This window comes from Nanorana parkeri, unplaced genomic scaffold (assembly GCF_000935625.1).
Source record: "Nanorana parkeri isolate BGI_ZX_2015 unplaced genomic scaffold, ASM93562v1 scaffold10, whole genome shotgun sequence".
Lineage (NCBI taxonomy): Eukaryota > Metazoa > Chordata > Amphibia > Anura > Dicroglossidae > Nanorana > Nanorana parkeri.
In genome coordinates, this window is record NW_017306278.1 from 1,115,294 (window position 1) to 1,128,990 (window position 13,697).

At 45.3% G+C, this 13,697-nt stretch overlaps 1 protein-coding gene across 1 annotated transcript in view; it reads left to right on the forward strand.

Annotated features, from left to right (window-relative positions):
- Positions 1 to 10,989, forward strand: part of E2F8 (E2F transcription factor 8) — a 51,619-nt gene extending 40,630 nt beyond the window's left edge. The window contains exons 6-12 of the mRNA XM_018554781.1: positions 1,179 to 1,316; positions 2,615 to 2,812; positions 4,930 to 5,008; positions 7,588 to 7,987; positions 9,068 to 9,185; positions 10,140 to 10,417; positions 10,690 to 10,989. Coding sequence (XP_018410283.1) covers positions 1,179 to 1,316; positions 2,615 to 2,812; positions 4,930 to 5,008; positions 7,588 to 7,987; positions 9,068 to 9,185; positions 10,140 to 10,417; positions 10,690 to 10,857 — 1,379 coding nt within the window. The 3' untranslated portion in view covers positions 10,858 to 10,989. The remainder of the gene's footprint in view (positions 1 to 1,178; positions 1,317 to 2,614; positions 2,813 to 4,929; positions 5,009 to 7,587; positions 7,988 to 9,067; positions 9,186 to 10,139; positions 10,418 to 10,689) is intronic.
- Positions 10,990 to 13,697: the final 2,708 nt, after the last annotated feature.

Below are 13,697 nucleotides of genomic sequence, written 5' to 3' on the forward strand. Positions count from 1 at the left end.
CCAGTCAGCCCTGGAGGATCGGACAGGGGAGGGGGGGAGCCGTGAGTGACAGTCATGGCTCTCTGCAGGGACATGATCGAGATGTGAGCGAGCGACGGTATGTGTTCGCTCACGTCCCGATCTATTGAGCCGACGGGTGACAGTTTCATTATCACACGTCGGCTCGAAGGATGAGTGAAAGTCACTCACCTCATAGTTCTACTTTTTAAGTTCTTGTTTTGGTCTAGAGCAGGGGTAGCCAAACTCCTGGCCCTCCAGTTGTGGTGAAACTACAAATCCCATGATGCATCTCTTTCCGGGAGTCGTGGCTGTGAGAATCGTGCAATGCCTCATGGGATTTGTAGTTCCACCACAGCTGGAGGGCCGGAGTTTGGCTACCCCTGGTCTAGAGTGTAAAATAAAATTGATATACTCATCTGATCCTCGGTCTTCCTGGCTGGTAATATGATCCCTGCAGCCTTTTCTCCCCAGGGCTCTGGTGGTCTAAGGACCTGTGACGTCATCACATCCATTCACTTGCATTGGATTTGAGGCTGCCGAGGGACATTCTACAGCCAAAGTGAAAGGGGGAGAGAGGTGGGCAGTCACACCGCTATAGGTTGGGTGAGGGTATTTTTTTTTTTTTTTTCTCTTCTTCTTCTTTTACACCCTAAACCAAAACAAGCACTTAGCCCTTGCCCAGAGGTCTTCTTTAAAGGAGAACTATGGGGTTCAGGCTGTTCCCCATAGTTCTCCTTAGGGTAACGGGAGGACACAAACTAGCGTCCTCCCGTCACCCTAGGCTCAGTATACCGCGAGCTGTAGCTCCCAGTATACTGAGACGCCGCAGCTGAAGCGGATTCCGATAATTGTGCCAGGATCCGCCCAGCTGAGTGACTGACAGCTGGATCTGCCTATCTAGAGACAGAGCCAGCTGTACCCGCCCTTCCCCCGTCCGTTCCGCCAGTCAGCGCTAGAATAAATAGGCGAACAGGTAAAAACTTTTTTTTGTTTACTGTTATTTTAAACACGTTACTCCTAGTCACAAAATGAACATGGGATCTGATCCTATAGCAGCCCTCTGTGTGATGTGCTGTTTGTGAAATTGAATTGGGGATATGTTTGGGTCCACGCGGGGCTCAGTGAAATTTTCAATATCGAGTACATTCAGCTTATTTGTATTTTTCTCTTCTCCGCAGCAAAAATCCGGCGTTTATATGACATAGCCAATGTCCTGAGCAGCCTGGGACTCATAAAGAAAGTCCATGTGACAGAGGAGAGGGGGCGGAAGCCAGCGTTCCAGTGGACGGGGCCTGACGCTTGTACAGAACCGCAAGGTGAGGTCAACAACCATTTATCTGGGCACTTTAAAGTGACCCCATAATATTTTTTGTTTGGTGTCATGCCGAACTGTATACAGCGGCCAGAAGCAAATCATTTTAGCGGGAATTGGTTGCAAAGGGAGATTCTGCCAGTAACCGCACTTCCTGTTGCAACTTGATAACGCTTAGCCACTGCTTTGCAATTGGCAGTAGTGTTGTCAGCCTGCCGTGTGTGCTCCTCGAGTTGGCCACTCAGCTGCTCTTCTGATCGCCCAGGATAGCAATGCTTGGGAGTAGCGTCGTCGATAGCCATGTTGTTTCCATGAAAGACGCAGAAAGGTCTTTTTGAAAGATCATAGGAAGTGATTTTGAAAATCTCTGAAAGTCACTAGCTGTCAAGGAAATTGTCCCCACTGGAAGATTTTACCTCACCACCTCTAAGTGAAAACGTTTCTGTTACCATTGGCGGATACAGACACTTCTAACACTGCTTTCTAAAACTCAAGGGATTTTGAAAAGTAGTTTATCCTTTTTGCCCCCTGACCTAACCCAATCTACCCTACCCTACCCTCCCCCTTCACAGATGCATACTTATTTCGATCTGATGGCCATGGTTCCGCTATTCATTTACATCCAAGCCTTCAGTGTCCTGGCAGCACCTGCGCATTAGTGCTCCATAGACTACTATGGCCTCAGGGCACAGCCCCATAGAAGTCTATGAAGCACTAATGTGCCAGGACAGTGAAGATATGCATGTATCGGGGGGGTGGGGGGAGGGGGCTTTAGGTCAGGTTTTAAAGCAGAACTCTGGGGGAAATGATTAACCCTTGTAGTGGGGCTACCCCCGCATTGCAAGGGTTAAGTGCTCATTTTGGTCTAGGGAGAAAAAATATCAGTTATATTCGCCCAATCCTCCGAGCCAGCCCTCGTGGCGGCGCTCCCTCCTGACGGTCTCCTCCTATACTGTAGCAAAGGTTATCCCTCAGCGTCCGTGGTGTATTGGATGTGCTGATTTACAGAACCTTAGACAAGTCCCTGATGCCTCTTTCCATTGCATCAGTCTAAGACCAAGCCGTCTCAGAGGATCGGGTGAGTATAACTTAATTTTCCTCCCTAGACCAAAACGATGGCCCCACTTGAAAGGTTGCTGTTAATGTTTTTCCGAGTTCTCCTTTAAACACATGTATCCTTTTTTTAAAGAAAAAGTTTTGCCCAAAGACGCACAAACTATAGAACGCTGTAGAGTTCTTCAGCACTCCTTTCCATTATGTGGCCAGTCCATGTGCTAACCAGTCTTTCTCCTTGTGTTTCAGAGTCCTTTCCTGGCCACATTTTGCATAGCTCCGTAGCTCTGGATCTGAGATCTCCTAAGGAGAATTGTGCTAAGAATCTCTTTTCCTCCCGTGGAAAGCAGAGCTTCACTCGCCACCAGTCTTTAATCAAACTGGCCAGGAGTATAGAAAACGACAGGAGGAAGATCAACTCTGCCCCCAGCAGTCCTGTGAAGAGCGGTGTGTACATTTATTCTTCGTTTAATGTAAATTGTTCTTGGGTTAGCATGCCTGCCTGTGCTTCACTCCTATTAGCATTGATCCAAGTTCTCCTCTGTGGCCTACAGAACTCCTACCCTCGTGTTATTAAAAAGGAATTTCTGTAGTCCAGAGCAGGAGAGCAGCATAGGTATGATGTATCTCTATAGATACAGCAAGTGTTTCCACCCTAGGATAGAAGGGATAAGCAGATACAAATATAGGGGGAGGAAGCCTGAAAATAAAACTAATGTAGCTACCACATCTGAGGACTAGTAAGCTGCAATACATTACATTTTTGTTGTTGGGTTTATATATGCTTTAAAGGAGAACTGTGGGGTTAAGGCTTTTCCCCATAGTTCTCCTTAGGGTAACGGGAGGACACAACCCTCTGCTCAGCCACTTGACTTTCTCTTCATAGAAGGCAGGGGGGATCTTATCAGTAAAAGAATGGAACTATTGAGGCTTATTTACTAAAGGAGTTGAAAATCTTCACGTTTTTTTTTATCATCCAGTCATGACATGTGAACATCCAGGGCGCCGCCACTGTTCTTTGTGTTGCTTGAATCGCAATGAGTTTTATTAACCCAAACAAGCCGACAATCCAGAATATTATTCCCTGCCAGGTGCGAGTCCCCCTCTGACATGTTTCACCCACAATATGGTTTTGGTCGTGCTACAGCTCGCAGTATACTGAGACGCCGCAGCTGAAGCGGATCTCGACAGTTATGTCTGGATCTGCCCAGCTGCGTGACTGACGGCTGGCTCTGCCTATCTAGAGGCAGAGCCAGCTGTACCCGCCCCCTACCCCGTCCGTTCCGCCAGTCAGCCCTGGAGGATCGGAGCGGGGAGGGGGGAATCCAGCCCCTCCCCTGTCACGGCAGAGAACGCCGGTATGTGTTCGCTCACTTCGCTTGGACTAAGCCCATATTGCTATCAAAATGTCTTGGCGTCATGTCTCGCTGGGAATGATATTCCTGATTAACTTGTTTGCTCTGAATAAAGCTTATTGCAATACCAGCAAAAAAAAAAAGCAGCCTGGATTTTTGCATGTTGTGGGCAGTCGCTGGATCCAGGGAGGCTGAGCAAGTACTGCTGGTTGCTGCCAGGGAATTGTCCACAGCGGTGATGTTTGTAGGTGTATTCAAGCGTGTGAAAATCATCTGCACAGGATTGGGTATTCAAAGTGAACAGGACTATGGTTTTCACGTGTTTGGATAATTGGGATTGTGATTTATTAACCGCAAATAGGCTGCTCACTTTGCCAGGGAATTTACACTTTGCAGTGGAAGTTTTCCCTTAGGTTAGTGAATGAGGTGAAGCTCTGCTGACTTCCATCATCCAATCATGTGCAAACAAAATTACTGTTCTCTTATTTCCCTTGCACATGATCGGATAGTCTTTGCAAAGTGAAATTTCACCTCATTCACTAAGGTAAGGAAAAACTTCCCCTGCGAAGTGCAAATTCCCTTGCAAAGTGAACAACCTATTTTTCTTTATTAAAGGAGAACTATGAGGTGAGTGCTTTTCCACTCATCTCATAGTTCTAGCCGACCTGTGACAATGAGACTGTCACAGGTCGGCTCAGTAGATCGGGAAGTGAGCGAACACATAGCGGCGTTCTCTGCCGTGACAGGGGAGGTGCTGGATTCCCCCGCTCCGATCCTCCAGGGCTGACTGGCGGAACGGACGGGGGCGGGTACAGCTGGCTCTGCCTCCTAGATAGGCAGAGCCAGCCGTCAGTCACGCAGCTGGGCAGATCCAGACATAATTGTCGAGATCCGCTTCAGCTGCGGCGTCTCAGTATGAGCTTTGGGTGACGGGAGGACACTAGTTTGTGTCCTCCCGTTACCTTAAGGAGAACTATGGGGAAAAGCCTTAACCCCATAGTTCTCCTTTAAAACAACCCTCTGGAGTGAATATTCACACAGTTTATATTGAGTGAAGGTTCTCAACAGCTTCTTTGTGTTCATTATTGGGCACTTTTTTCATTTTATATCTTCAAAAATGCTACATTTTTAGCTATCGATTTATATAATGACCATTTTAATGTGTATTCATCAAATATCAATATTACTTTTTTATGTATTTGTTATAAGCAGATTCCAGTGACCCCTCTGTCCCCAGCAAGATGGCTCAACTCGCTGCGATCTGTAAAGAGCAGCTCGATCAGACAAAGTAAGAGTTTGTTTGAGGTTGTTTTATTGTGAGTGTTCTATGCAAACAACTTTTAAAACGTTTTGTCGTTTTTAATGTGTGAAAAAGCTATTGTGTGGCGTGTAAAGTATTGGTACACTATATGTATTGTGTAGGAAGTTTTATTTCTTTCTCGTCTGAGGGACACAGGATGTCTGCTCTTTCCATTCAGTTTCAGACACCATTCGCCTCTCACTCTTGAAGACCTTTTGTCCAGGCGTTCTCCCATTTTGACTCTCCCCATCCGTGGGAGTCCATTGAGGGATACGGGTCCCACCTCCTATGTTCATGCTCCTGGAACTGCTTTGCTACAAAACATAGGCCTGCTGATACTACCGGTAGAAGGGGTTATCCTCAGATGGTCTGCAGTTTTTGTTTGTGCCCAGTCTTCCTGTAGGCAGAAGTATAACCCAAAGTTTTTAGACTTCCTGTGTCCCTCAATGGACTTCAAGAAAATGATTTTAAAGTGAGTACAAAGATCCCATTTTTCAGTAAGGTAAAGCCGTGACTAAGTTCTGTAACCGACGATAACATTTTGGAATGGAACTTACTGTAGTAACTGAAAGTTTAGTATTTGCAGTGATTACTGCTGCTTGCTGGCTGAAACTTAACTTCTTCAATGAGACTGAATAGGTACCTTTTGCACCTAGAAGATGAGTCAGTTTTTACCACTGAGGCAATCGTGACATTTCTTAGTTGTACATGCTGATCCCGGCTTCTTACAGGAGACCGGGGTGTAATCCCAGGGACAGCTGCTTTGTCTGCCTCTGAAGGCATTCGCTCTGCGTATCACTTTTCATATAAAATAGCATTTGATTCCAGTTTAAATACTGGTGGTTTGTTTTTACTTAAGCTTCCTTTTGGTGCGTTTTTTTTAGCCACGTATATCTTCATAAACAATGAATGAGCAGAACCCCCTCCCTGTTAGGCCTCATTCACACACAACGCAAGAGCAAAATTGTATATGCGTGCACTACTGGCAATCCTACAATGCATCATTCATAATAGAAATGTTAATGAACTGTATGTGCGTATATATGCACGCAAACACACCTGTATGCGCAGAAATACGCTGCCCGGACGCATCTCGGTTCCATTCTGTTTTTGCGCATTTTTACGCTACGCAAATATACGGCTCCATACGCAGCTACATGTATGGAGCCATTTATTTGCATATGGTACTATATGCGCGGCAGTGTGATTGAGGCCTTAGTGGGGGCTCTTCCTAGCCGCTGACAAGATTTCCACCTGAATTGTATCTAAAGCCAAAATCTTTTTTTTTCTTTTTTTTTTTTCTTTTTGTATAGAGTGCTGAGGGGTTAGAACCCTATCCGATCTTTGATATTTTATCATCAAGTCTTTATTGCTGTCGGTGTTCCTGCTGGGGGAAGGGAAACGCACCCCCTCTAATTGGCCCGGTGACCATTGTCATGAGGTCTAAAAGTGCGGGAAGATTGAGAATTTTGAGTTGTCACCAGCAGAAGATTGCAAGAAATGTCTTTCAGTGGGATGGAGATTTTAATAACCGTTCCCTACTTTATCCAAAACTTAATAAAATAAAAGCTTTAGCTTTATATATACCGTATTTTTCGCTCCATAAGACACACTTTTTCCCCCCAAAAGGCGGACAAAAATGTCTGTGCGTCTTATGGAGTGAATGTGTACCCAGGGGTGTGGAATCCCTATCGCCCGAAGCCCGGGACATGCAGTTTCGGGCGCCGGGCAAGTAGGTTTTTTTTGTACATTTAGCCCTGCTCCTGACAAGCAGAGCTAAATGTATAGTGTGGAGCCGCCGCTCGTTTTCATACAAGTGATCTGATTAGATCACTTGTATGAAATGAGCAGCGGCGATCCTGTCCGGCTTCTCTGGGGGACCCGTGACCACGGCATAGGAGCTCACCATAGAGCCCGTAGAGAAGATGAAGAACGTCTGCTCTGTGTGATCACTGAGACCGTGGCGCTGTAATCACAGCGCCACCTGTCAGGAACTACACGCGTCCTATGGTCAGGTGTGTGTTATGGACCGCAAAATACGGTACGTTTAAAGAATAAGTTCATAAGTACATTTTATCCTTTTGCCAATTTTCCTTGAGCTAACCGATCCCACATTCCCCCCCTCCCCCCACAGATGCATTCTTACCTTGATCTGATGGCCATTGTTCTGCTGTGTGTTTACATCCAGCGGTGCAACACTTTACTCCCCTGGCCGCACCTGCACATTAGACTTCTATGAAGCTGATGCCGGAGACAGTGCCATAGACGTCTATGGAAAAGTAATGCTCAGCCGCGGCCAGGACAGTGGCTCCCAAGAGACTGTCTAAGGTCAGGGGCTAGTCCCAGAGAAGTCTTTGGTGATATAATGCATAAGCACGACCCGGGCAGTAAATACTTGCAGCTCTGGATGTAAACAAGCAGCAGAACTGCAGCTGTCTGATCAAGGTAAGTATGCATCGGTAAAGGGGGGGCGGGGGGCAGGTTAGGTCAGGGGAAGGGGGAAAAAGGATAAGTGCACTTATTCTCTGTGTTTTTTAAGCATATTGGTTTTCTTCCATAAACTGCAGGGATGTAAAGAAGATGAAAATCAAGATGTCAAGAGGAGCCCCCAGTGGGAACACCAAGGTCATACTAAAGCCTCAGAACGCACAGTTGCAGCCTCTCAGTCCGGTTATTTACCAGGCTCTGCCTCTCGTCCAGCCTCACGCCAACTCCCCGACCCCTTATGCTGTCTATCTGCAGCATCCTCACAGTATTCAGGGACACACCATCCTGTCTGCTCAGAAACCTGTGCTTGAAGCAGCTCATGGTGAGAAGAACGCATTGGAAGATGACAAGAAGGTACCTGTATCCGGTGGGCCAGCTGAGAATGATTCTCCACATGAGAAATGTTACAGGAAACTCCCAGAACCTGACAATAGCGGCTCCAAAAGGATTAAAGTTTCGGGACAAGAGGATTTGGCTGAGGTTTGTTGCTTGAGTTTTAATTTTGATATGTTAGTCATTAGGGATGCACCGATGCTAGTATCGGTGCCGATACCAAGTATTTTTGGGTGAGTACTCGTACTCGCCCAAATGCTCCGATACCTAGCACGAGTACTTCCTGTATCAGGAAGCCGGGCAGCGCATCATTACACGCTGCCCAGTTTCCTGATTGGCCAGGAAACGGCTCCATGCTCTCTCGTCACTTGTGATGAGAGAGCATGGAGCCGACTTCCCGGCCAATCGGGAAGCCGGGTAGCGTGCAATGACGCGCTCCCCGGCTTCCCGATTGGTCAGGAAGCTAGCAAATCCGGAAGCCGGGCGCCGTGTAATGACGCAGCGCCCGGCATTCTGATTGGCCGGGAAGCCGGCGTCATGCTCCCTCGTCATCTCATGAATCATAATATTAAGAAAGTGACCTTAAAGCATTAGTTTGTATTGCTTTAGAAAAAATGTGACCCGGTCCTTTTAAGAAAAAGTATCGGTAATTGGTATCTGCGAGTACTTGATCAAAAGTATCGGTACTCGGTCTTAAAAAAGTGGTATCGGTGCATCCCTAATTAATCTTAAACCATTGAAAATGATACAGGGGTGGGGGGAACAGCATAGACATGGATGTGATTATCTAAGCTCAGAAATGTTCCTTGTCACTGGGGGCAGCCCATTTTGGAGCCTAGATATTCAGGCTTCTTGTGTCCTTGCTACTTTGACTGCAGGTGCCCCCCCCCCCTTTTAATTATAATAATATGGAGTTGAACACTGCTTCTCATCTCACTTGCTACACCTAATTGCAAAAGGTGACATAGACTATCACCCTCCACCTGTCAATCATTGACGAATTTCTTCCCCTGCTTGAGTCCTTGGAAGCTTGAGACTTCTCGTACAAATCTAGAGATATGCACACCTAAATTTGCAATGTTAACAGATGCAAAACGATTAATTTAAATATACACATGCCCATTATTTATAATGGTGGCTATGAGCAACAGGAGTCATGCTGAAGTCTTGGCTGAAATGTGTCTGGCTTGCTACCTGACGTGACTGTTGATTTTATTGTTTCTACAGCGAATGATCCCTTCCGGTTATCTGATCCCCTTGCAACTAGCATCGATCGGCAATGAGTCTGGGAAAGATCACACCACTTCCTGTACAGATCAGAAGATATTCACGTCTCCTGTCACAGGTAGGAAATCCATCACTTGGCTACCAGCGGTAACTTGTATGCAAGCTTTTTTTTTTTATTTTTGTCTTTAGGTATTTTCCTGATTTTTAGATGGTTAGCTGCTGCAGTGCTGGACTCTGATTTGTATGAGCAGTTCTCCAGACACATGCTTGGGCTGCCATTCAAAATGAATGCATGTAAGATGTGCTGCTGCTTTTAAATGAGCCCTTAGGCCTGGTTCACACCTGGGCATTTTGTAGCGCGTTCGGACGCTCTGCAAAACGCTCTAACACTGAAATCCCATTGTTTCCTATAGGTATGGTTCACACCTGGGCGTACTACAGGCCGTATGAACGTGCTACAAAACACCCTACGCCCAAAGAAGTACTGGAGCTTCTTTGGGGCATTTTTGTCGCGCGTTTCCATTGGGATACAGCCAAGTAGCCCTCGGAAACGCGTGACAAACGTGCATATTCGATACACCTAGGTGTGAACCCAGCCTTAAAGCTACCTTAACCCCTTCCCTTCATCCGTACACATATATGTGGCAGCATGGAGGTGGGCTTTATACCATGCAATCACATATATGGCATAAAGCACTGAGCAAATTGTTGGCGCTATATAAATCCTGTATAATAATATGGCCAGCATATGTATTTGTCAGACCCTAACTGACAAAGACATTGCCAGCAAACCAGACAAAATATCCCATGTCTTCCTCTTTCACTCTGACCATGCAAAGCATGGATCTGTGGTCAGATTGTGTCCCTGCATTTGCTGCTTGGACTTACGGGATGCTTTGCTTTGTTGATTGACAGCAGCTCCGCACTGAAGTCTTGGTGTGAAAAAGTCCCCATTGCGTTGCATCATTCAGATAACACGCTGATGGTTGAGACAGCCCACCGCGTCTAAACAAAATTTAGGTTTGTTATAGAAAGTTATTAGCCGGATTGTAACACTCTTTTACCTTTCCAGGACTCATCCCACTGAAGTTCATGTTATCGCCGGGCTCGGTGGCTCCTATGCCTGGGACTGCTTCCGGTTCTTCCTGCCCTAGTCCTGGGATACTGAACTTCACCCTACACAACAAGGACCTGATATCTCCTCCTTGTGGCAGCTCGCACCCCATTACCATCTCTCCACGAAACAGGAAACATCAAGAGGAGCTGCAGGCAGCCCAAATGTTAAACTTTAAACACCTTTCGCCCATCCCATATCATGGGCAGCCCTTCACACTCTTCGCTGTACCGCAGGTATGTCTTGATAAACTTGTTCAAAGTACAAACCTTTTAAAGCAGAACATTAAAGGGTAGAATAAAAATTACATGCATGATGCAGCCTGTCTCTTGTAACATTGATTCTGCCAGTAGATCTGTTTTTTTCCCCCCCTTGTCATCCATTGAGGGACACAGCTTGGCAATAAGCAACCTAGGGTTCTACTGCTGCCTGCAGGACATAGAGAAAGGCTTGGGTTCAGCTCTAAATGTGTTTTTTTTTTTTTTGTTTTTTCCTTGTCTTTCTACAGGCAGGGGTTCCTCTCACTCCTAAAGGATCTCAACCACTCAAGGACAACTTCTTCCGCACCCCTGGGGGTGTGACATCTTCACCGATCGCATCCGCTACTCCTAACGGAGGATCTCAGGGACCTGTTTACATATCGCAAAGAAAACTCGACGTTGGCGGAGAGGATTAACAGGAGACCCGTTTCCTGGTCTTACCATCCTCCAAACAATCTTTTAGGGTCTGTTTCCTAAATATGTAGGATACTGAGATCCAAATGTCATGTCAGACTCTCAGGAATATCTGAGGAAAAACTAGCGGGGCAGCTCTGTGGCCTCGGGTCATTGGCCTGTTGGTTCAAGATGGCTCCTATAGCTCCTCAACAGCTTTTACAGGTCCTTTTTAGCCCAGTCTAGGGAACTGTGACTTCTTTGATGACTTGAAATACAATCACTTTTATTTCCAAGACTCACACCATTCGCATAAACAAAAGAATTTCTGGATTGTGCCAGTTTTTATTTCTTGGACAGTGCTTTAGCCTTTTTTAGGTACTCTTCTACCTTCATCTTTTAGAGTCAGACCCACCTGTGATTTTGAAGGGGAGCTTCTAGGGTGGCTTGGGCACAGCTCTGATTTTCAGCGGTTTTGCATTGCTTCAGTTAGACATTGTAAAATCCCTCACTGGGCACTTTTGTCTCCCAGTCCTCTTCCGCATGAACGTCCTGAAGATCTCCTCTAAACATATTCGACCCATGATGTGCCTTTTATGACGGTGCTTCCTGTATGGAAGTGTATATGGTGGGAGGTTAGCTGTACAGTGAATTTGTACACACGCCTCTCCCTTACGTCCATTCACCTATAACTTTTTGGAAGGAGATCACATTTTTATTACATTAATAAAAGAGCTCCTGCCTAGGACTTGACGGGAGATGATTCAATGAAGAAGAAGAAAACTTAATACCCCTTTGCAAAGATAGATTTGTGATGGCAAAAGGCCTCCAGCGCCATGTTCTATATCTGTCGATCAGATCAGCTGTTTGTCTATAAAAAGAAGATAGCCCCGGGCCAATAATTCTTGGAGCGATTTATGAGGTCTGATGGCTGGGCTTGATTACACAGCCCATCTCCCCACCATATATCCAATACAAATCTGCATCCTCTACTTGAAGTAGATGGTGGTTGGGCTGTTTTCAGCTTCTCTTCCAACTGCTGTTTTCAATATTAAGGGCTCATTGACGCCAAAATTGTCTTGAAAATGAGACCCGTCACAAAATTTGTAAATACTCATGCGAGGCGCTGTAAGGCCTAAGCATTAATACTAATGCTTGGGCTGCCGTTCAAAACGAATGCATGTAAGATGTGCTGCTGCCTGTAAATGAGCCCTTAAAGCTGCCTTAACCCCTTCCCATCATCCGTACACATGTGGCAGCATGGAGGTGAGCTTGAGGCCCCATTCACACTAAGCGATTTCCGCCGCGATATCGCGAGAAATCGCCGACCAATGCTATGCAATGGAGCTGTCTTAGCTCCATGTCGCTCCAGCAGGACCCTTTTTTTTTGGCGGATTTTGCGCGATTTTCAAAATGGAGCCTGACGGTGAAGGTCGCGCTACTGTGGCTGGAAAGTCGCGCTATTCCCCGCCACGCGGATCCGCTGCAAAAGGTATGTCGCTTAGTGTGAATGGGGCCTTTTACCCTGCAATCACATATATGCATATGGCCAGCATATGTTTTTTGCTGGGGTGGAGCCCAGCACAATGACCGCACTCTTACCGACCGCTCCTGGTCACACGGTGAAGCTTAGGAGCTGATGGGATAGACGTCTCATCATGTGATCACTGAATGCCAATCACATGATCAGGGAGCGCTGCGGTGTTATGATGGCTTAAAGGGTCCTAAAAGGTTAACATTGGTAGTCCATATCCTCTAATTATATCTACCTTCTTTTTTTTTTTTTAAACCCACAACCCCGCGATTTTATTAGTATTATTATTTTTTATTATTATTGCAGTGTTCTTAATGGGAACCTGTAGGGTTGTTGTTTTTGATTTGTTTTTTAAAGTTATACACAAGAATGTGATTTTTTCTTCATGTAAATTTATCCTATCAATGTGTGTTTAATGTTTCACAAACCTTATTTCTGTTTATAGTTTGTAAAGATATACCGGGGTGGCCGTATTTTGTTTCCTGCTCAACAGCGCTGGATGGGGATTGTGCTTTACTGTTGCTCTTGGCACAAATCTTTCATCACAGACGCATTGAAAACAGACTCCATGTGATGAACTGGTCTTATCCCAGCGGGTGACGCTGACTGTGCTGCCTACAGGCAGCCACTGAAGGGAGAACCTGCAAATGTAATTGAGACTTGGTCATGAAGATATTGATGATGGCACTGCTATCACATATATATATATATATATAATGTGAACAACTCGCCAAACCTTAATTTTAAACAGGCAGCCACTGAAGGGAGAACCTGCAAATGTAATTGAGACTTGGTCATGAAGATATTGATGATGGCACTGCTATCATATATATATATATATATATATATATAATGTGAACAACTCGCCAAACCTTAATTTTATACACATCCCATTTTACTGAATTAGTATGTGTCCCGCCTAAAATGCACTAAAATTTTCCTTTTTAAAGCCACAGCCTCCCCCAAAGCATTACTAAAACAAATATGTATTTATCTAAGGTGTTCCTTTTTGTTGCCATAGCAAATACACATCGTTCTTACGCACACAAATTGTAATGTTCAATGCTCTCTGCACGGGAGATTTTATGAATTTGCACACTGAACATACTGTGATAAATTATAGGTGCCATATTGCGGGGGGGGGGTTTAATTCTCGTGTTTGTGCAAAGAAGACCTTCTTTTTTTTTGTGTACAGACTGTATGAAACTAAAATGAAATTATGACAAGAAGATGAATTATTTATATCAGAATTAGAATCAATTGGAAATATTTTCTCAAATAAAATCCTTTTTGTCTATTTTTCATCTTTCGTGTCTGTTTTTATGTTCA